This window comes from Camelus bactrianus, chromosome 8 (genome assembly GCF_048773025.1).
Source record: "Camelus bactrianus isolate YW-2024 breed Bactrian camel chromosome 8, ASM4877302v1, whole genome shotgun sequence".
Taxonomy (NCBI): Eukaryota; Metazoa; Chordata; class Mammalia; order Artiodactyla; family Camelidae; genus Camelus; species Camelus bactrianus.
In genome coordinates this window covers 7,647,025-7,671,568 of record NC_133546.1, presented here as the reverse complement: position 1 = coordinate 7,671,568, position 24,544 = coordinate 7,647,025, and the positions used below count along the sequence as shown (strand labels likewise).

Sequence of the window (24,544 nt, the reverse complement as noted above, 5' to 3'; positions counted from 1 at the left end):
GCCACTGGTGAATGCCATTTCTTCTAGTGGCAGATTAATATAGTCATAACAATTTTATGTGTTAAATGCCTAAGCAGTTTATGGAGCCAAGAGAAAGCCAGAGATTTGGTGGGCTAGTCATTGTGCATTAATTTTTGAACCTATTTGCAACCAGGAAAAGTGAATAGACTTTAACAAGTGAATGGAATATAATGCTGAGTGTATATACATATGTGTATTTGTATTAGATATAGATAGATTTTTGTTTGTGCTAGATAGAGCCTCCATCACTGTCTGCTAGTTAAAAAAGACATCTCCTCCTTTTGAACGACCTCAGAAGATGCATGGTGATTCTCTCCCAAGCCATAGGGCGCCCCCAACACAAAGTGTACCTGATTACCATTAGACTTTGATTTCCAATATCTTGATGAAAATGAAAGAGGGCTTGAGTTTTCTTAGCAGAATTCCTATGCAAATTGGTGTGCTGTGCCTGAAACTGAAGTTTGACCCTAACTAACTAAATATCATAATGAATAGCACATTGTTTATGCATCAGATGCTTCCTACTGTAGAGTGGCCACAAAGAAAACTCCTCTGAAAAGCAGTGTCGTAAGTGGCATTTGCCACTCGTAACGTCGAGTGTTGAGGATGTCTTCTGTCTGGGGTCATCGGACATGGCCGTGTTTGGTCACGCCGTACGTCGCTGCCTGCTCATCACACTGTAGAGTTCTTTTATGATCTCCTCTCTCCTCTCTGTTTGTTACACATTTTTGTTCCATCTCATGGTAATAAGTCTACTCAAAACCACATGCTGCCTGTCTTCCTGAACTTACAGAAAACATGCCTGCTCTGGCATGGAATGAGTCTTCTTATCTTTCTTTTCTGGACAGCCAAGATACTTTGAGCCAGTTCTGGTTCTCAACACTGCCGTTTCCACACCACGTACATACACATCCACACACACATCCCTGATAAGGCACTTGCCTCATAAAAACAGTCCCCCTTCTGTCCACTTCCTTTTACTCTCTGCCTGGTCTTTTCAGCAATAAGATGTTTTGGTCTTGAAAAGACATGAACCTCCATCTTTCCTGGCCGACTTGAGACACCTCTCCCTGGAACTTAAGTAGATTCTTTGAGCCACTAACCAAGTCAAAAGTTTAGAATTTTCTCTTCCTTGATTTCTCCACTTACCTCCAAAAGCCATCACTTATGGGGAAGAAGAAATCAAGGAATTCAGTGTTCAGCTGCAGAGAACTGATCACCTGCATGTGTGTGTGGCTGTCCTGCGTTTTCTTCCAGACAGTACACGGTGCGCTATCGAGAAAAGGGGGAATTGGCGAGGTGGGATTACAAGCAGGTCTCCAACAGACGCGTGCTGATCGACAGCCTGGTTCCTGACACCATGTACGAATTTGCAGTCCGCATTTCACAGGGGGAGAGAGATGGCAAATGGAGCACATCTGTCTTCCAGAGAACACCGGAATCTGGTTGGTACCCAGGGTGGCCTTTGGACTCTCAACCTGGGAATTAGCCCTAAATGAAGATTTTAAAATAGTTTAAGAAGCCAATAGTGACAAGGTCCAGAAGAGGCATTTTTTAAAGTAACATGAACCCTAAATCTTGGAAGGATCTCTATGTACGAAGGCAAAGCCATTTCCTCGGGTCCACGGTTTATCCTTCACTGCCTCTTTATTTTTATTAGCATGTTACTCTGACATGTGGAGCGTATTACAACCAAGTGGCACCTCTATAAATCTCCACCGTGTGTGTGAATGTCCCATGTAACACATGGCTCTAGAGTAGAGGACAGACCTGTCTTTTGGGGGGGGGGTAATTAGGTTTATTTATTTGTTCATTCATTTTTAATGGCAGTGCTGGGGATTGAACCCAGGACCTCGTGCATTCTAAGCATGCACTCGACCACTGAGCTACATCCTCCCTCTCGAGACACTCCATTCTTAAGGTTGAGTTTGCCTTTGATTCTGGGGGAGAAAGCTGGTCAATATTCAAGGCTACAATTATTTACTTTTAAACTGTGTCTTTAAAACTTTTATTAAAAAGAAGTTGGGGGGAGGGTATAGCTCAAGTGGTAGAGTGCATGCGTAGCATGCAAAAGGTCCTGGGTTCAGTCCCCAGTACCTCCTCTAAAAATTAATAAATAAACCTAATTATCTCCCTACCCCTCAAAAAAATGAATAAAATTTTAAAATAAATTAAATACATTAAAAAAAGAAGTTGGAACTGGATTTTAATCTTCTTTGTATATTTCAATATTCAGCAATGAGAGAGATTCTGAATTTCTCAAAGCATTTCCCCGTGTATATCTAACCTCCATCTAGGAGCTGGTAAAACTGACATAAATCACTGTCTACACAAGGGCAAGTGGAGAATCTTCTCTCATGGATAATAAAAATGAACCCAGTAGCTGTTCAATCAAAACTGTGCCTGTGGGGCCCATATGTCATTTACTTTTAGAATATCTGTAAGGACATTTTTAAACCTTGGATCCTTGTCCTTTTGCAGCTCCTACCTCAGCTCCTGAAAACTTAGCCGTCTGGCCAGTCAATGGCAAACCTACAGCTGTCACTGTAGCTTGGGATGCACTGCCTGAGTCCGAGGGGAAAGTGAGAGGTAGGAACCTCATTACCTAAAGTAGAAGGTGTGTGTGGGAATGAAACACCCCAAAGGGAGATGTGTGCATTGACTGCGATAGACACTGGTTCTAATCGCAGGCTTGGTGACGGAAAGAGCAACAGGGAAACAACACACATATATGTGGTGCTGAGCTGATGGACAAGAATAATTCATGCAGGGGTTGCATTGCCAGTAAGACCCCGGTCGTCACGAAGATGACTTTTCACTTTCCCTCTCTGCAGGGATTTTGATGCTGCTATCAGGAGGGTATGGGTGTGACCTCATAACCTTTAACCAAGAAATGACACCTTGTTTCCCATGCTATGGGTCTTTTCATTGTGCCAGTAAGATCATGGGGAATAGAAGTGAGCAGGAACCCCACAGGACCATAAATGTCTTTATTTGGGTTTGGAAATCAAGGAATAAAATAGAAGGGAAAACAGATTTTTTTTTTCCCTATTTGTCAGCATTTTGAACAATTGATTTTTTTTTTTTTTTTGGTTAAGGAAAATAAGACCTCAAAATAGAAAAAATACTGTAGATTTAAAAAAAATGAAAGAATAAAATATTCACAACTTGCTAAATTTTAATATAGTCTGTTGAGAATATTAAAGAAAAGTACAGATAATTTCTTTCTAATGTGAAACATTCAAGAACCTTTCAGAAGTCTGTCTGGAGATGTTTAAAAAGGTGGTGTTGAGGTTTACCCCCGACACTGCCTGTAAAAGGAGTTCTAAGGTGCTTTTTCTTGTTGCTTGATTTTGGAAGAAAACTTTTAAGCCTAGTATGAAAAGTTTGTTAAGCTTAACAAACAAATTCAGAAAAGTACCACTAATCTCCTTTGAGAATTTATCAATTGAAAAACTGAATGGTTCTCTTTTGTATTCAACTGAAAGTTATCTTTGTTGACCTATGAGGATGTCTTTTCACGGAACAGTAGACGTTATGGAAGGTAGACATGCGATGGTATTTTCTAAACTTAATGCTGTCTAACGTCCCAGGTTTCTAAAGAATATATTGTACGATTCTTGCCTATTTTTTTCAGTGGAATAAATCAGAAACAAATGAAGAGAAGAAATAATTAGTTGGCCCCTTTTAATCATTCTTTTTATGACAACTTGAACACTGGCTTCTGTATTACTATCATGATGCTGAGAAGGCTTCTGAAACTTGAATAAAGACATGTTTTGGCTTACTACCTTTTTTAGTGATTAAAAAGTTGATTATTGCTCCTTTAGTGATGTTATTACCATGCTATTTTTTTCTTCCCCTCTCCCACATCTTAGTTTCTATTTATAGCTCTTTGGCAAACGAAGCTCCCTGGTTGTCAATTAAATAGGCCCAGAAATAATAATAGCTACTGAGTTTTTATGTCTGAAAGAACTCACGTACCTCCCTCAAGGCATAGTGGTGGGGATAAATTCATAATTATCCTGGGACACTTTTTATATATGAGAAATATAAAACATAATAAAAGGATATACTTTGACATGGTTAAATTTTTTCCAGATGAATTGAATCCAGAAAAAAAATCTGAATTACAAAATTTTATAGACAGTGGGTTCTTTTAATTTTTACTTTTGACCACCACAAATGACTAGTTTGCTCATTTTTCATGAGAAAAGAATGTTGTCTTTTTTTTCAGAAAAATGCTGCAAAAGCATTTTTGGTTGAAGGTTTTTTAATTAACGTACTTTTTAAAGATAAGATCTTACGGAAAAGGAGAGGTTTTCCATGTGTCCCTAGGAAGGATGATAATTGCTTGGTTATTCTGTAATTCAAATTATTTTCCTTGTTCGGCTCCTACTCATATTAATTTGATAAGTTTTATAAATCTCGAGTTCTCTGGCAAGAAAACAGGCATGACGGTTTTTAGTTGAGGTTGAAAATTATGCTTTAAAATGTGGCTTCCTTATGTTGCAGTATTTCCATATAAGCATAGAGATACATCAGTTCCTTAGACTGAATTTGCTATGATTTTTAAAGGTCCAGGACATTATATGTTTATAGACATAGCCAATTAGAGATGGAAATATTAGACATCATATAAATCAATGACTCAGCAACTTTTCAGCACAGTTTTAAATACTGTAAAAAATCCTTATCTGACTATATTAAGAACTTTTATAATCCCCATGAAAGTGAAATGATATTCCAGATACAGCATTTAGCTGGCTTAATGTACAAATGAAAATAGCGCCAAATAAAATGAAACTCTTAAAGGTGGCAACAGCTATTCAGAATCAGTTCCTAGTAGTTGTCATTTTTATCCCCCTGTGGTTTCTTGTATCCTGGGTATAGTCTGTCATAGTAAATTAGTAAACACAGTGAAGAAAAAACTCAAATGCAGAGTAAGTATTTTTAGTAAATTGTATGAATCCTGGTCTCCTGGGTTCCATATGTTTAGTTTGCTGTCAATGGAAAATTGCCAGCCGATTGAGTCCGTAGCCCTCCCTGTCTGGTAGCCTGAACCAGTGCCAGGTCACCTCCTCCTGCGCCTTTAGGCTCCAGCTGCTGACTTGGCGTGCATTGCTAGAGTATTAATTTTAGTAATGCACGTTCTAATTCATCCTGCCCATACAGTCTGTCTGCTGGACACAGGACTGTTTTCAGTTTCCTCCTTCCAACCGTCTGCCAAATCATTTCAGAGTACATTCTTTCATACGCCCCGGCTCTCAAACCATTCGGAGCAAAGTCCCTCACCTATCCGGGAGAGACTACTTCTGCCCTAGTGGATGGGCTGCAGCCTGGGGAACGCTATCTTTTCAAAATCCGAGCCGCAAACAGGAGAGGAATGGGACCTCATTCCAAAGCCTTCGTTGTCGCTATGCCAACAAGTAAGCATTGTGTATTTGTGTCTTTCTCTCTCTCTTCCTTGCTGCTAACTGTGGTGTTGCTTTGAATCATGCTCTTGGGTTTAGAACTGCTCCATTGGTGGTTCTGGGAGTTAAGGGGATCAATCCCTAATAATTTCTAAAATATTTTTGTAGTTCCTTTAGAAATTAGTCTTCCCAAAGACTAAAATGTTATTGATTGTGAATAATATTAATTATGATTACAATATTACCATAAGATGAATGTATTAATTAGATGACTCATCTCATGTCTTTTTGTAATTTGGGGTTTTTGATGACAGGGAAAGAACATTTGTACAGGTGTCATGTGACATTTTTAGTTGTTAGCTTGTTTCAATTAATAAATAGCATGTAAAATTTTTATAGTTTGCATGCCTTTGTTTTGGAGGATAACTTTTACTCAGAATTTCAGTTGCCTTGTTTATCTGATCAGTATCAAAACCTAGCAGGTTAATACAATCCAAAATTGGAGTGGCGTGTTTCTGCCTCCCTACATTTACCCCAGAAATTGATAGCTCTCTCCTTCATGCTGTACTGTGAGCTCTCTCCAGTGTTATATACTGCAATATTAAACAGGTCTGTCCTAGAAAACCTGAAATAGATGAAGTTTGTTCCCTTTGAATCCCCCATTGTTATATAAATCCCCTTACACTGACCCTTCTCGAATTCACTCCTGCTCTCAAGAAAGGACAAATTAAAGGGTACACGTCATATAATGTTTGCCTACCACAAGTGTCTTTTTATTTTAGGCTTTATTGTGGGATTACAAATGTATCCATTATTGAAGGGATTTTAAGCAAGAAGGAAAGAGCAAGTACATGTCAGGCAGAATAGGGAACACTTTGTAATGCCTCAAAATTACAAATTTGTAGCTCACCCCAGTCATTTGCAAATTACACACAGCACATCTCCATATAGTTTTGAGTACAGATCATTCAACATTTTGTGCCAGGCTTATATTCATTTCTCGCCTCCATTGTAAAGAACAGCTATCATTTGTAACATCTTGACTGTTATATAAAGAAAGTCCCGCATAAGATTTTGCACTTCCAAAATCAATGGATTACTTCAAAGTACTCGTTTCAGAATTCCTTCAAATAAGCTGTGACATAGCCTGATTTGATTTATAGAAATTTGATACACACATATCTTCTAGGACTATATTACTTAAAGCAAAATTGAATTTTAACAGATATGACTATAATTGGGAAAATAAGTGTCCAGTGTTTAAAGAAGAAGTTATCAATGATAATGACTAATTTTAAACACCTCCATGCTACCAACTTAAATACTCATTTTCTGTTGCACATCTTTCAAATGTCTTCTTCGATGATAAATTCTTTAAAATCTATTTCAGCCCCTACCAGTGAGCCTGAGGTTCAGCAGAAAGCAGACATGGACGATCATCAGAAACCTGAAAAGCCTGAACCTTCCTCATCTTCTCCTAAAGTTCCAGCCTCCTCAAAACACACTCATTTGCCTGTTTCTCACCAAGGGAGAAATGTCAAGACCCCCCTCCTTGACTTGAAGAACAAAATATTGGCTAATGGTAGGCTGCCCAGAAAACCCCAGGCCCCCACTAGGAGCAGTGAAGGGCTGGACCTCCAGTCGACAGATATCACTGATGAGGCGGAGCTGGATTCTCCAGGGGATCCACCAACGTCGCATTCGGAGACCCAAGGCCAGAAGCCCCAGCAGAGGCCACCAAGTAGATCCGTCCACCCAGTCCTCACTCCTGGGAGGATGCCAATGAGAGCCCGAATGCCAGTACTGCCCCGAAAGGAGGGTGTGGACAAGCCTGGCTCCGCGCCGGCCCCCCACCCTCGTCCAGGGGCGCCCCCCTCGGCATCGGCCTCTTCTGCCGCCCACACACCCTTGGAGGACAGCGCTCACCGTACTTCGGGGGCGCCCTCTACCAACCGGCCTTCGAGCTCTACTGACAATGACTCAGTGGGCGAAGAGGAGGAAGAGCCAGCCGCAGGTTCCCCTCACCCCAAGGACGCCACCTCCCAGCAGCCGCCTCGCAAAACTCGGCCCGCCCTGTCGCCCAGCCGCCAGTCAGCCTGGAACGCTCTGCGCGACAGAAGCTTCGCGCACCACAGTACAAAGCCAGCCTTGCCGGCTCAGAGGGCGCCCCATTCCGAGGATGGAGAGGAAATTTCGAGGGCTTCAGCCCCACCCTCAAGACTTTCTCCACCGCACGGGGGGTCATCTCAGCTGCAGCCCACCGAACCACACCCCAGGTCTCCGCTCTCCAGGGGCTGGAAGGATGGTCACAATGCCCCAGCCGCCAAGGCCAATGGGCCATCACGGTCCACCAAGTCTTCCTTGGTCTCCTCTCGTCTATCCTCCAGGACACAGGCCTCTGAGGAGGCAGATGACTCTGACGGTGATGGTGACAATGCTGCAGAAGATAAAGGGAGGCAGGCCGAAGCCACGGCTCCAACATTCCGGGCCCGGCTGCCTGCGGGTTCGCCAGTCTCCGGACGTTTTAATTTGCTCAGGAACAGGCCCTTTGCCGCTCATGGTAGATACCCCCACAGGTTTGGCAGCCCCCGAGGACCCCGGTTACAGCCCTCCAGCTCCCCTCCGTCCACCGTGTCCTCCCAGGTTCACCCTAGGGTGAATCCTCCCGCAGCTTCTGACTATAGGCGAGTCTCGGGAATCAATGAAGACAGTGAAGAGGAGGAGGCAGAAGACGAAAAGCCACTTACGGCCGCCGTGGTGAATGACCATGTGCCTTCCTTCTCCAGGCAGCCTGCCTCCCGAGGCGCCGACTACCTGAGAAGTCCCCAAAGTGGGGCGAGCCTGCTGCGGAAGGAGCCCCTCGCGGAGAACCCCAAATCCGCCGGCATGTGGGCAGGGGTGCATCCTCAGGCCAAATCTCTATCCTCTAAGGCGCAGGATGTTCAGCAGAGCACGGACGCGGGCGTGGACCGGAGTTCTCCCAAAACACAATTGTCTCTCGCTCGGCCGCCCACAGCACGGTCTCAGCACCATCCCGGGTCCATCGCTCCGGGAAAGCATCCTTCCTCAACCGTCTCCGCGTCCCAGAAACAGCCCCATGGGCCCCAGAGCAAGGAAGCGGGGCGTCCGCCTTCCAAACCCCAGGCCGGGCGTCCTCCCCCCACGCCACAGGAAAGTGCCTCCTTCTCAGACCCTTACTCGACCAGAGGCAGACAGTCCTCCCTTACGGCCAGCTCCCGTGGGGTGCTCCCCACTTCTCCCCAGAATCAGGACGAGGATTCTAAGAGCAGATACGGCGGAAACCACGATGACAGCGCAGAAGCAGAGGCCCGCGGTGTCCCGGCGCCCGCACACTCGGCCAAGGACGCCACACCGTCCCTTCCCAAGCACCGACAGGTGGAGGCTCCGGGAGGAAGCGCGGGCGACAGTCGCCTCCGCAGACCCCTAGGCAGGCCCGGCAGCCCCCACCCCCACGCCCGCACCAGGGTCCCGGGCAGAGCAGGGCCCCAGGCGGTGGGGAAGAAGGACGGTGCGTCCCAGGCCACATCATCCAAAAGGGAGCCCCTGCCGTCTAAATCGCAGCAGTCGGTCTCGGCTGAGGAGGATGAAGATGTGGTGTTTTTTAAAGGAGGGAAGGACAAGGACGAGGACCCGCTGTCTTCCTCGGTTCCAAAGTGGCCCTCCTCCTTCATCCCCAGGGGCGACAAATATGCTAATGGGAACATCGCCAAGGGGGAGACGGACCCTGTCATCGTGCTTGAGCCTCCCAGAGTGAGCTCCCGGCAGGATGTGAATGCCACCCCGGTCAAGCGTCCTCCTCCGCCACCTCCGGGCGGCTCCCCGACAGCTTCCCACCACCCGCCCAGACAGCCACCTCGCAGCCCTGCCACCCCAAGCCCCACCGTGGGCACCCCCGCCCGGCCGCAGTTCACCACGCGCGCCCCTGCCGTCCACTCCTCCACCACCCCGATGCTGTCCTTGCGCCAGCGCATGATGAACGCCAGGTTCCGGAACCCCTTCTCCCGCGCGCCTGTGAGACCCCCTTCCAGACAAGGTAATTTGTTTTTACCTCAACATTTATTTTCGGTTCTCAGCGGTGGTCGTAGCAATTTCAAGAGCCTTTTATTTTTATTGAGCATCTGCTCTGTCCAAGCATTTTGTTAAGAGCTTTGCAGATGTAACTTGATCTTGTCCTCTTAAGCGTCTCCTGGGGTTTGCATTGCTTCTCCTGGTCTTCAGACGAAACTAGGACTCAGTGACCTGAGTGGTTTGCTGGCACTCAGACAGCTGTGAAGTGACTGAGCTGCAATTCTAATCCCAAACACGAATTCTACAGCTCTCTGTCGCTCTGCTATCTCAAACTGCTTCTTTGAGTTCCTCCACAAATCCTCTAATTGGTGAAATTGTGTCACAGCCATGATGCCAAACTCAGGTTCCTGCGTTTTAGGTTGTTTTTAGTTGTTTCCACGCCGTGGTATATTAAGGAATCCGCAGGAAGGAGTTAGACGCCTGTGCGGACTGGGTCTCGTCCCTGGTGGTGCTGCGTATAAAACGTCCAACTGAGCACACCTTGGGATCAACTCAAATGTCTTAGGTGAGAGTTGCTCAGACGTTGCACTCTGGATGTCGTTTAAAATCTCCAGAAAGGGCATGTTAAGGACAATTGTCACACAGAGGCGTAACAGGCAGTTGTGTGACTTCCATTGAGGACAGAATGTAGACAGCTATGAATTGGAGTCTACATGGACCCCAGGGCAGGATCTAAGCTATTTATCTGAAATCTGCATTCAGTCAAGTGATGCCTTGCACTCCCCTTGCACAGAATCAAGCCATAATAGAACATTCTTGAGTGAATGTATTAGTATTTGTTAATCTATGTGATATATTGTTAATTTATCACAATATAAAAACATAAAGCAATGCTCCACGTGGAGGTCAGTTTTTCATTTTGTACCTGCCAATCCTAAACTCTCATTTTATCCCTCCCATCCCCTCCCACCCCCAATTTTTTTCTGTCTGTGAGCCTCTTACTATTTTGTAAATAAGTTTGTGTCATTTTTTTTAGATTCTACATGTAAGTGGTATCATATGATATTTGTCTTTCTCTGCCTTAGTATGATAATCTCTAGATCCATCCATGTTGCTGCAAATGACATTATTTCATTCCTTTTTATGGCTGAAAACTCAATATGGTTTTAATTCTCATTAAATTTTTGCAACAGAGAAGTGTCTTTGACCTGCAAATAGTTGTTGGAAAGCCGCAGCGCTTTATCCTGTGGCCAGGCTGGAGCACGGCGCTCCCGGCAAAGGCCTCGGCCAAAATGCAGCTGATCAGAAAGGCCATGAGGTGGAGAGAGGGGGCAGGTGCTGGGAGCAGACACAGCGGCTGAAAGGGCAGCTGACTGGGCCTTCTCCTTCCTCTGAGCAAATACTCCTCCAGCAGCTCCACTCAAGTCTGCAAGCTTGGAGTCAGCACTGTGCATTTATAGTTGGCTACTGAAGACAGGACCAAGTCAGCTAGAATCATGGTTGTGTTTAGTATAATCCTCAGAGAAGAGCAGGGCAGCATCTAGTAGACTTTAGAGATGATTTTCTCCATCCTTCCAACTTTCCCTCCCTCTAACTGCCAACTGGATAAAATAAAGCTACAGTTACTATGGTCTTAAGCCTCATCTGGAAATCTTGCTTATGCTGAGCACTCTCATTCCCCCAGTATTGTCAGAAAACTGTGATTTTTACCATCCTCTTCATAGACATTCATATTTGTCATGGAGAAGTCACAATTTAAGACTATCATTATCTACTACATTCACACTATGGTTTAAAATTATTTCTGCTGGAAATGACGTGTTACTGCTTGGAGTTCGGTATGAAGCCAGTTTTCCAGGAATGTTGAATTTACCAGGTTCTGTTGTTTTTTGTACTGTGTAGGTTTTAATGGCAGAGCGAATCTAGAAGGGAAAGTACTTCCTGGTAGTAATGGAAAACCAAGTGGACAAAGAATTATCAATGGTCCTCAAGGAACAAAGTGGGTAGGGTAAACTTCTTTACACATACCAGTTGTTTTCATGCTGTTGGGAAGAGAAAAATGGTGGACATTGTGTAATAATAAATGAAGTGGGCTTTTTTCCCCCTCTAACCACTCATGTCAGTATACTTATACTGTACTGTTTTCTCCAGTCCCCAGAAAAATCTTTGGTTCTCCTAAGGAATTAGTTTCTGTTCATAGACATTGTATATCTATATACCTATATAGGTATAGATGTTGAGACGAGGCATGGGCCTTGTCGCCATTTGCCTTGACTGGTTAGGAAGGTCTCACACAGATGTCTGAGCCAACCACAGCAGTTATACAGAGCCTGACACATGCCTGACCTCTCACATGAGCTTCTGTTTTCCCATTCCTGAGGGCTTTATTTATTTATATTTTGTTTATTTTTCAATTAAATAACGTACATATTTTCTGTAAACTGCCTCAAATCCTTCGTAAAAGGAAGCAAGGTAAAAACAATTGAACAAACAAAAAAAATCCCTGAATCAAATAGGCAATTTTTATCAGATCATTTTTTTGAATCTTTCAACAAATGTTGTTTGACTAAAATAAAAAAAAAAAAAAGTATTAGTATTTTATGTATGTTTAAGCTAAATGACTTTAACTTCCTGGGGTTAAGATAAATGTTTAAGGGTTTCTGGCGGTTTGAGGGTAATGGGCAGAATGCTTTACAGTGTTCAGAGTTTTAAAATATTTTTTCAAAGAATCAAAACATTATTCATCATAGAATTCCCAGTCAAAACTTCCCATTTTTAACAGTAAGGTTTAGGAACACATATTGAAGAACCTCAAAGAACTTTCAGTCACAGGTGATTTAAAGATTATTTTATCATTTCTCAAAGGGACAAAAATTTATAATAGGAAGAATGCATTTTAAAGCAAAGTGTCAAGTGTCATCATGAATACTTTTGAGTTGAAATGGTGTGGAGTAAATTTTAAAAGTGGAGTTTGTGTAAATAAGTTTTATTTTAATTACTGAGACAGCACCCAACAAAGTGGCCTGCTTGAGGGTTTCCTGCAGTGACCTGATGGTGCTGAGTCATGGGTCTCAAATATTAGTAAGCATCAGAATCACTAGGGGTGCTTGTCAGTAAGGTCTGGGTGGGACCAGGTAATTCTCATATCTGACAAGCTCCTAGGTGCGGCTGGGGCAGCTGGTCCAGGACCACACTTTGAGAACCAACCCAAGTGCAATCACCATGCACTTTGAAAGCATGAGTTGTTTTTGAACAGAGATTATGCCATTTTCCGAAGTTTTATAATTCCTTAGACAATGAAACAGAACCATGTCATGTTCTGTTAAAAGAGTTCAGAAATGTATAAAAAAAAGATAAGAAAGATAATAAGCATCGCAAACACTTCTCAGAAATAACCACTGTTAACAGTTTGGGATCTAGCTGTCTGGAATTTTTCCTCCGCAGTTTTAAGCTTATATACACAAATGAATACATTTTAGCTTTGCAAAATAATCAGGCCTATAATCTGAGTCTGCATCAGGATATGTCAATAAGTACATAATTTCCAAGTCCTTTTCACTGGCTGCATAGTATTTCACTGTCTGGATGGGCCACGATTTATTTAATCTCTTTCCTCCATTGATGAACACTTAGGTTGCTGCCCTCTCTTTAGTGTTACACACAACCTATTAAATGGTAAAAGTATTTTGAACATCTTTTGTATATTTGAGAAACTTAAAACAATTTACATGCTATGTGGGTGAGCAGTTATACTATGAAATACGACTGTTTTGTACTTTATTCTTATTAAACCTTATGAATGATGCTAATGGAAATAATGTTTCCTGCTCATATGTTCATGTGGTTGGATTAATGTGAACATTCTGAAATATCCAATTATATCCTCTAATCTGTGTCATGGATTTAGGTTGTGGATCTTGATCGTGGATTAGTATTGAATGCAGAAGGAAGGTACCTCCAAGATTCACAAGGCAATCCTCTTCGAGTTAAACTAGGAGGAGATGGTCGAACCATCGTGGGTAAGTGAGAATGGTTAAGGAACAAAAGTGTCCTGAGTTAGCTGTAGAGTATCAGCTTCTCTGTTCCTCCTCTCCCTCATTTTTAATGGGATCCCTTGTCCAGGTACTTTTAGCCGTGTGGAAGGGAGTGTGTCAGAAGGAGCAGAACTTAGCTTTTCTCTGACCCAGTTGTCTTCCCACAGACTCCACCCTCTAGAAAAGGTGGCTCTAGAGCCGGAGTCAGCAAACCACAGCTGCTAAAGCCAAATCCTGTCTACTGCCAATTTTGGTATAGCCTGGAAGCTCAGAATCGTTTTAACATTTTTAAATGATTGCAACAACAACAAAAAAAACCCCCCCAGAATAATAATATTTGTGATATGTGAATAGTATTTTAAATTCACATTTCACTTTCGCACAGAGAGTTTTATCAGAGCACAGAAGCGTGCATTTGTTGATGTCTATAGCTTATTTGCCCTAACATGGCAGAGGCGAGCAGTAGCAAAATAAGGCTTAAAATATTTAATCTCTGGCCTTTTCCAGGATAAGTTTGCCACCACTGGTCCAAAGTCACACTTAAACCCTTAGGGACAGGAATGAAGAGGAGAAAGGAATTACTTTCCTTACCAGAGACGGAGCATTATTTCAGGTCATGAGGCACAGCAGTGAATTATTTATATATTATATAAGGTAGTAGAGAGTCATGGACAATATAAAAAGCCCAGAAATTTCTGGAAAGCCATAGATACTGCTACCTCAGCTGATACCCTCTTAATGATTCCTTTGCCTTTACTGATTAAAATAGAAGAGTCCGTGAGCTTTGAGAAGACACTTCCCACCTGCCTTTACTTCCCCTAGGTCATCTCACCTTGTTGCACAGCTTTTGTCTGATTTTCTTGCAGATCTGGGCGGGACCCCCGTGGTGAGCCCTGACGGCCTCCCCCTCTTCGGGCAGGGGCGGCACGGCAAACCTTTGGCCAGTGCCCAGGATAAGCCCATTTTGAGTCTTGGAGGGAAGCCCCTGATGGGCTTGGAAGTCATCAGAACAACCACCCATGTTCCCACCACCACCACCACCACCACCACCACCACTACACGATCTACCACCACCACGACCCCTCGGCCCACCACGACCACCACCAGGCGCCCAACAACCACCCGAACCACTACACAGACAACCACCACCGCCGCCACCACCACCACCACCCCTGAGCCTACCACTCCCATCCCCACCTGTCCCCCTGGGACCCTGGAGCGGCATGACCAAGATGGCAACCTCATCATGAGCTCAAGTGGGGTCCCAGAGTGCTACCCTGAGGAAGGTAACCGTCTCTGTTCTAATGGGAACTCATGTGGTTCGCACACTGCACTTCGGAGTAGGGTCACAAAGGCTGCAGGGGGAGCCGAGTGGGGTGCACAGCGAAAGAACAGCTAGACACATCTCTAACCCACAGGGTTTTCCAATGGTACTGTGTCCCAACTAGGGTGGTCAGGTTTAGCAAATAAAAATATTGCATGGGACATGCTTTTCTGAAAAATTACCTAAAATTCAAATCTAAGTGGATGTCCTGTGTTTTATCTGGCAGCCCTTGTCATAACCAAAGTCAAAAATTTCACTGAAACATGGGACATTATTAGTTTGGACTAGCATTTCCCAAAGTGTGTCCCACTGGGTAGATTAGTACTTGTTATATTAAAAAAAAAATTTCTGTGATTCGCTATGTGATTTAAACAAGGTTAAATGAATTTCTTACTGTTGAACTGTAACCATTGAATAGTCTCACTGTGAAGTTCCAAGAAAAGTAGTATTTCCCAAGCATGTGTGATCAGCTCTCCCTTTGGAAAATGCTAATCCTTGTGTGGCTGGGCTCTCATGGCAGCAGCGGCTGTGTACTGGGTAAGACTGAGCCATTTCCCTGCTTTGGGACAGCCAATCAGGGCTGTCCTGCACCCCTGCTGTGACTTCCCTTGAAGAATTCTCTCTCTCCACGGCTTCCTGCTGAAGAATGGAAGTGGGCATGCTTTCGGTCAAGTCACGGTGGAGCCAAGATGCCATCATCTTCTCTGCTCAGCCGCTGTATGAGATGCTTTGGAAGAGGTCATTGGGTATTTGCCTCAGGCTTGGAGAAGGCAAAGTCATCTTCTTCCCCTCTGGTTGAAGTGAATTTCAGTGTGATGGTAAAGCTTTTGTCTCTTTAAGCTAACACAGAGTGAAGACCCTTCATTTCAGGAATCCTTTGCATGCCCGGAATTCTTACACAGCATCACTGATGGGATAAACCCAAGCAGTTTGACCATAAGTGCTGTCTCCATACTGGGAATTCTGTTTGAAGTTAGTCTTTCCATGGAAGAGTTCCAAATACACAGGAACATTTGACATACCTGAAAAATTCGCACCAAAGAACAAGGAACACACTGAGGAAGAGGACCACCGTGAAGAAAATTCTCACACTGTCAGCTGACCCAGTGAGAACCAAAGGGAATTTACCATTGGATTTCCGGTATGGAAACATTACATACTTTCCTTGACCTCTTACTCCTGCATACATTGACGTGTGCATTTTTTAATTGAAGTATAATTAGAACAGATGTTTACTTAATAATTGGTTGTAAACAGGAGAGTGACTATTTTGGATTTGGTTTTAATTACTATTACTACTGCTATTATTAATTTCCATTTTATTTTGTCTGCTTTTATGCAGGCCTTATTGCATATTCTTTGCATTTACTTTGTATTTCTGGACTTTTATTTGGCATGAAAATCAGTATTTTTCTTGACATTTTTGTTTCTTCTTTGCAAATCATGGTAGAGATGCGTATTTTTTACTTCACTCCTGAACATTCATCTGACAGCCTAGCCCAAGCCAAATTAGTGTCAAGTGTTAATAATAATTTGCCTTTAGACAGCATTTTGCAAATAAGCACAAAGTCTTGGAAAAAATTAAATTTGGGGAGAGCAACATATCTTCAAGCAATATTATAATGTACTACAATTTATTCTTTTAAAAATACTTCTGCAGGGCTTGTCTTCCTTTTTTATTTCTGCTGTTCCCCTAACAACCTTATTAAGCATTTTCTTCCTAGTATTATTTCTAATCATAATCATTTCTATTAAAAAATTTAATAATGGCTTTATTGAGGTATAACTCATATACCATAAAGTTCACCCTTTTAAAGCATACACTTTTTTAGCACATTCAGAGTCATGCAACCATCCCCCACTATCAAATTCCAGAACATTTTCACCCCCCCCTTAAAAAAAACCCCATACTCATTAGTAGTCACTCCCCATTCCCTGCTCCTCCCAACTCCCGGAAACCACTAATCTACTTTCTGTCTCTTTGTATTTGCCTATTCTGGACATTTCACGTAAATGGAATCATATGAAATGTGTCCTTTTCTGTCTGGCTTCTTTCACTTGTTTTCCAGTTTCATCCATGTTGTAGAATATACCTGTACTTCATTCCTTTTATTGCTGATCAATATTCCATCATGTGGATAGACCACATTTTATCCACTCATCAGTTGATGGACATTTGGGTTGTTTCTACCTTTTGGCTATTATGAATAACGCTGCTATGAACATTTGTGTACATTTTTTTTCTTTTGGGGGGGAACACCTGTTTTAAGTCTTTTGAGTATCTATTTGGGAGTAGAGATGCTGTGTTGAATGGTAAACTCTATGTTTAACTTTTTGAGGAACCACCAAAGATGTTTTCCATAGAGGCTGCACCATATTACATTCCCACCAGTAATATATGAGGCTTCTAATTTCTCTATACCTTCACCAACACTTGTTATTATCTGTCTTTTTCATCCTAGCCATATTAGTAGGTATGAAGTAGTATCTTGTTTTGGTTTAGATTCACAGTTCCCTATCAACTAATGATGTTGAATTTTTATTTTTCATACTTTCTGTTTATAGGTTCTGAAATTCAAAGTGAACAGGATTAAGTTGTGTGTCTAGATAAACCCTGATTTAGTGAATTCATTTGATAGATGCTTCTTTATCATCATGACAGTGATTTCCTTATGAGAAAACCCATGTAGTAATTTAAAGAGGATAAAGTAGCTCTTTTTGCTTTTTCTGGCTTCCTTTATAATTTTGGAAAATAGAATCAGCAAATGACCATTAATTGTCTCCTCTGCCTGGATTAGGTTCTGTGGGAAACAGAGAAAAGCAGGTGACATGGCTACACCTCTAAACCTTCACAATCTAACTCAGTCTACCTGAAATTACAATAGATAGAAGCAGCTCATTTGTTAGAAAACCAAATTGTTGGAGGGAGGGTATAGCTCAGTGGTTAGAGCACATGCTTAGCATGCACGAGGTCCTGGGCTCAATCCCCAATAACTCCGTTAAAATAACTAACTAAATAAATAAACCTAACTCCCTGCCCAGAAAAAAACCCCACAAACAAAATAAATAAAATATTTGTGGTGGGTATAGCTCAGTGGTAGAACGTAGCCTTAGCATGCACAAGGTCCTGGGTTCAATTCCCTGTACCTCCACTAAAAAAAAAAAAAAAAAAAGAAAAGAAAACCAAATTTGTTATCTTGATAATAGAGTAAGATGGGGTAAAGATCCATTTCTCCAGGCCTGAAGCTTTGGTGTCTCTTTCGTTCTTTTATCTCTGTTGTCAGGTTTCATCAGTCCCCACCAATTCCTCCATCACAGTTCTTAGACTTCATGCCTCCATTTCTAGGCTAACCCTGTTGGCCCAACTCTCAAATTATTATCCCTTATTGGGCTTCCGTACATCAGCCTCTACCCGCCTCCTATCCAGATCCCACCTCAGCACACTTTTCTTGAATTTTCCTGAGCCAGGCACTGCGCTCGCCTGAAGAACACTAAGCACCCTCCCTGCTCCCCTGGCTTTGGAATGCAGCAGCCGCCAGGGCTAATCACGGGCGGGTTTAGAAGAAGTGAGCATCTTGGTGGGGAATTAGTTTCTAAAGACGGCCTGTAATTTGAAAATCACGGTCAGAATTATTCACGAAAAGCCTATGTGTTGTCTAGGAAATTCAATAGACTTTGCCATATCTTTTTCATTTTTTAACTATTTTTTAAGAGCAGTTTAAGGTTTATAGCGACTTTGTCATTTCTTGGTTGAACACACTGCAGTGGCCTTGACGTGCAAAAACGCATTCTGTAAATGCAGTAATAACACTCAGAACAGAGGCTTCTAGTCAGCTCACGTCAGCGAGGGGACAGTCCGGACTCTCCCCCTCACACTTAACCCACAGAACCACCTGCACCACGTCTCCCTGCCTTTTGCTCTGCTCTCGTGTTGTGTTTGTGTTTTTTCTCAAGTTCCCTCTTTTTGTTGTATTGGGAGTACAGTGGGCCCTCCGTATTTGCGGGTTTCACATCCGCGGATTCAACCCAATGCGGATGCTTGAATCTGCAGGCGCGAAACGTCAGGATGCGGAAGGCCCACTGCATTCTTCACATTACAGCATTTTATAAAGGGGGCTTGAATGTCCGCAGACCCTAGTATTCCCAGGGGTTCCTGGACCCGTTCCCTGTACATACTGAGGGACAACTGTAGTTCAGTGTATAATGTACACTCACAAGAGCTGGGGTTCCATGTGCACACAACCAGTATTTATTCATAGAGCAAATTTTGGCCATGGCACCTTGCAGCCTAGTAAACTGAAATTGTTGTGACTGATTATTACATGCCATTGGCAAAGCCCTGAAATTCTGTTTCTAGCCCTCCAATTTTAAAATCATCTTTTCAAATCTCTTAGTCTTGACTCCCCTGGTTAAATCATGCCTATCTTTTCCTTTAAAACACTCCTTTAAAATAGGGTTCTGGGAATAACTTTGGGTCATTTAATCATTCTGTTCCTGAGTCCAAACTCATTCTGCTCGCCGCATGACAGGCCAATAAATCAGGAGATGAGGTACTAGGGCAAGGAATAGCGAATTTATTCAAAAAGCTGGCAGACCAAGAAGATGGCAGACTAATGTCCTAGAGGTCTATCTTCCCCAAGTCAGAATTCAGGCTCCTTTTATACTCAAAAGGGGAGGGGGTACCGTTGCTTGTTGCAAGCTTCTTGGTATTGGAATCCTTTGTTCTTGCAGCTCTCCACTTAGGGCAAGTCACCGTGTTCCTATAAACCTCCAACAAGACAAATGTTATTCTCTGTTCTACAACTTTTTATCTCCTTATGAAAGGAAAAGTGTTCCACCCTTAAAGGTCAGGGCCTTGAGAATGGGCTGTCCTGTATATTTCAGGCTATAGGCAACATTCTTTTACAAAAGGTGCAGAACCCGCATGACTAAGCCCAGGAAACAGCACAGAGTTAAAGCCAAAGGAACAGATCTAATATGGAGTCAGATTTGGTCTTTTCTATGACAATTCCATTAATTCAGTCAGTACTTATGTACTTCCTCATTTGTTATAGATGCCCTATTGTATGTATATTTCTGTAAATGTAGGTGCATATTACATTCTTGTTTCCAGTGAATTGTTGCTTTGTCTCTTTCTACACACACACACACACACACACACACACTTTTTTGCTCGCTCTGACTTCTCTATTAAATAGTAAACTCCTTGCAGGAGAGACAGCATCTTCTGCTTCATTTCACATTCCTCATGGTATGTAATTATGCATCTTTGTATAGCCAAACATACCCTAAGCCAGGGCATTGTCCGTTTTCTGACTGTGAAGTCTTTTATCTGTGATCCTTGTTTTTCAGGTTGCATTTCTACAGCAGATCTGATGGGATCATGTGTGTTTGGAAATGTTACAAGCCAACCAAACATCTTCAACAATTTGTAACATCACCTTGGGGCGTGTTTTCGAAGAATATCAGTCATTATGGAAAACAGTTCCATCCTGCCACAGCTCACTCTCAAGACAGAAAATACAAAAAGAATGATTGAAAATTCACTTGAGCTGGACCAACCAATTTGCATATATCCTTGGGTTTCAAATGGCTGTAATTTACCTTCCCTCTAAATTTCTAATGAGAATTTTTTTTACAGTTAAAAAAAAAATCTCTGGAGCTAAGAACCGAACATCTTGCACTCATTTTTTTCATGACCATTTGGATAAACCACTCAGGAAAATAAATTATACTGCATGGTTGGTGTCTGGCAGCTGCTTTTATGTGAAGAGGTGGAAGCTTTTGACACTGATGCTCAGTTGAGTTATGCAGGATCCAGTTTTATGTAGTTCTGAATGCTTCACAATGGCATTCAGGTGGAGCAAATTCTGATGGTCAGCTTTAAAAAAAATTATGAATATACTTCATTACATCTGGAGGTTTCTTTTACTTGGAATCAAGATGGTGCTATTTTAGAAAAATTATGCCTGAATTTATTTGCTCTTAAAACAAAAAAAGGAGCACTAAATCACTCAGTAGGATGTTTACTTTTGCCAGAAGACTTAACTGTCACTCATCTCAAGAAGTGACCCAAGTTCGCAGGTCCCAGGCATCATCTCTGTGGCCTGCTGCTGTGCCAGAGTATTTCAGCTCCTCAGGGAACTGCACTTAGTACCAGGAATCCATGAAGGAAACTCTACACCTTCCCCTTTTCTTATTCACTTTGGGATGTTAAAATTGTACAATATATTCACTTTGACCTGACCAAAAGTAGTGAGAAGAAATGAATCTGAGCTGATAAAGAGATAAAACAAGACTATGTTCTTGAAAGTTAAATTGACAAGGGTAAGAAAATGGTATTCCAGGAAATAACAGCAAGATAACCACAAACTTTAGGTGATGTGAACGTCAAAACTGTTTGATTTGAACCAGCCCAGAGGTGAATTCCTCCTGGATCCAGGCATATTGACATTGGAATGATCTAAAAAAATTCTGTCTAATTGTTTTTCTTGAAACGACCATCCTAAAAGGTGGATAATTTACAACTTCTCTCTGTTGACATTCGTCGGCCCCATCAGAACACACCCAGCGTCACTACCTCGGTGGGGGGAGCATCTCACAGGCTCTGGTGTCTGCAGGGCTTTTTGCTACGATGGCAGAAGGGCTGGACGGGCCACGCGAGGTTGCTGCCATCCTCTGCTGGTGGTGTTGGTTTGGGCAGTGTAACATTCATGATATTATTCAAAGTCGGCTCAAAAAAAGGCTGATAGGATGATTATATTGGAATATTTCTGGAGAATGATCAATGCTTTCCTAACAATCAAAAAATTCAAAATTGGTGCATATAACTATTTGGTGAAAGAGGTTTATGTCTTTTCCACCTCGATTCCCCCTTCATTATGCTGCAGAATGATGATTCTAAAAAAGCACTTTAAGTTTTGCAAGTTTGGTTAGTGCAACTTTTAAACAGTGGAGGCAGTTTTATGAAGTATAAAGTACATAGTCTTTGGAGCTGAGGGCCTGAAGTTCAATTCTGTTTTAGCTCTGTCTTTTACCAGCTGTGTGACTCCAGGCATGTTATAAATCCTTGATGTCCTTGGCTGAGAAGTGGGTATAATAAATCCCACGTATCTCGAGTTTTATGAGGATTAACTCAAACAATAGATACATGACAGTGCCTGATGCCCAGAAGGCAGGTAATAAATCCTAGTTACTGCTTCCTGACTACCCACTTACTCCTCTGCCTTTTAAGAGTGCACTGAGTTTAGAGTTCTGTATAATTACCATGGCTTCAGGTTCAGGTCACAAGGAGAGAAGGAATTCCTCTGAATTTTTCTGAGTTAGAAAATCTTTTGCCTCAAGATTTTTATCAACTACAGAGAAATATTACCCCCTCTGGCCTTGTTTTTTAGCCGCATCTACATCCCCCAAGTAGAGAAATAGTATATTGATTTCCTCACATCTTCATAATGGAAGCAAAAATGTGGGGTTTTCTTTGCTTAAATCACTCACCTTTCTTAACTATGTTGTTATCCATACTCATAGTATCAGTTCAGTCATTAATAATAGCCATTTTAACAGTGGTTCTTAAAATTCAGGCTTCTTGGAGGACATAAAAGTCACATATAAAATTCTATAAACTGCATTTAAAGGATAATTCTGTAGTCTTCATACCTCCAGTGATTGTAAGTCAAGCCCAACCTGTTGTAAAGAGAAGTTTGTAATGACTGGAATATTATTTGCAAACTTCATATGCAAATTAAGAAGCCTAATTAGTATGGATTTATCTCCCCATCGGTGAGGGAGAGCGGGAGGTTGCAAAGCGCAGTGGTGTGTTAGAATGTAGGAGGGGCAGGAAGTCACCCTGCTTCTGGAGCTTGTAAGCGGCGAGGTCCAGGGGATGGAGAGCATGCACGTGCGATGAGCAAAGACGCTCCCAGCGGAGGGATTCTTGTTCGCACTCTGGGTACCAGCCCCGGAGCTCCGCTCTCAGAGGACGCCTGCTCTCAGGGCCCGGCGCGGGGGTCCTGCCTGAGCCCTGGGAGCCTCCTGGGCTGGCGGGGTGTGTGGGCACCGCGGTGGCGGGAGGGTCGGGACGTTGTGGGGCGGGGATGGGGTCGGGGGCCTCTCTGTTTCGTCCCATGCCCTTTCCTGAGCACAAAGGAGAGAAAATCCGGGTTCCATCTCCGTATTCTAATTCTCTTCCTTCCGAGGAAGCTGAGGGCCCCCGGCAGGTGGTGGTTTATTCCCAGGAAACCATCGTGGGGCTCGGTCTCTCTCGCGATTCTGAGAAGAAACCCGGGGCATCTAATGACCCTTTCTCCCCTCCCCTTTCACTAGACGAGTTTTCAGGATTGGAGACCGACACGGCAGTCCCCACTGAAGAGGCTTACGTTGTCTACGATGAAGGTACTAATGTGATTTTAAACACATTATTTGCACACTTTCCTGATGGGAGAACCTTACTTTAATTACTAAGTGGATGGTCTCAATTTCAGTTTCCCTCGAACTGGGGCTGGGTGGCAACCCTTAGGGAAGGCGGTCGTACCCTCCCCCTTCCAAGTGACCCCCACCCCCATACAGATTAGATGCAAAGAACAACTGTGCTTGATACAAAGAGACAGCTTCCAGATAAGCCCGTGGGCTCCGCTATTCCCTCCTTCTCCCTTTCCTCTAGAAATTCTGGAGGCACTTGCCTCTGAGCCTCACCCACCACTGGCCACACTATTTGTAAAATGACTTGATTTAGCCAAGTCTCAGCTTCCCCTCTTGGTTTTCTCTCCTCATTCTTTCCTTTCTCTCCTTTTCTAATTACATTAAAAATGCAATGCTATGAATGTGCTGATTTTTTTAATTGAAGTATAGTTGATTTACAATGTGTTAGTCTGTGGTGTAGGGCATAATGACTCAGTTATACATACGTATATATTTTTCAGATTGTTTTCCATTACAGGTTATTATAAGATGTTGAATAGAGTTCTCTGTGCCATACAGGAGGGCCTTGTTGTTTATCTGTTTTATGTATAGTAGTTTGTACCTCCTGATCTCAATCTCCTAATTTATCCCTCCCCCTCCTTTCCCCTTTAATAACCGTATGCTTGTTTTCTATGTCTGTGAGTCTGTTTTGTAAATAAATTCATTTGTCTTTTTTAGATTTCACATATAAGTGATATAAAATGATATTTGTCTTTCTCTGACTTATTTCACTTAGTATGAATCTCTAGGTCTATCCATGTTGCTGCAAATGGCATTATTTTATTCTTCCTTATGGCTGAGTAGTATTCTATTATACACACACACACACACACACACACACACATATATATATGTATACATCCACACACCGCATCTTCTTTATCCATTTATCTGTCGATGGACATTTAGGTTGCTTCCATGTCTTGACTATTGTAAATAGTGGTGCTATGAACATTGGGGTGCATGTGTCTTTTTGAATTAGAGTTTTCTCCAGATATATGCCCAGGGGTGGGATTGCTGGATTATATCGTAACTCTATTTTTAGTTTTTTAAGGAATCTGCATACTGTTTTCCATAATGGCAACACCAAACTACATTCCCACCAACAGTGTAGGAGGGTTCCCTTTTCTCCACACTCTCTCAAGCATTTATCGTTTGTGGACTTTTTAATGATGGTCATTTCTGACCAATGTGAGGTGATAGCTCATTGTAGTTTTGATTTGCATTTCTCTGATAATTAGTGATACTGAGCATTTTTTCATGTG

The 24,544-nt window shown here is 42.7% G+C and overlaps 1 protein-coding gene across 3 annotated transcripts in view; it reads left to right on the top strand.

The window, feature by feature from the left end:
• Positions 1 to 24,544, top strand: part of FNDC1 (fibronectin type III domain containing 1) — a 91,467-nt gene that overhangs the window by 49,873 nt on the left and 17,050 nt on the right. For all 3 annotated transcript variants that reach the window (XM_074368060.1, XM_074368059.1, XM_074368061.1), the window contains 8 exons: positions 1,279 to 1,466; positions 2,503 to 2,610; positions 5,262 to 5,450; positions 6,826 to 9,489; positions 11,367 to 11,467; positions 13,372 to 13,483; positions 14,365 to 14,784; positions 23,145 to 23,213. In XM_074368060.1, coding sequence (XP_074224161.1) covers positions 1,279 to 1,466; positions 2,503 to 2,610; positions 5,262 to 5,450; positions 6,826 to 9,489; positions 11,367 to 11,467; positions 13,372 to 13,483; positions 14,365 to 14,784; positions 23,145 to 23,213 — 3,851 coding nt within the window. The remainder of the gene's footprint in view (positions 1 to 1,278; positions 1,467 to 2,502; positions 2,611 to 5,261; positions 5,451 to 6,825; positions 9,490 to 11,366; positions 11,468 to 13,371; positions 13,484 to 14,364; positions 14,785 to 23,144; positions 23,214 to 24,544) is intronic.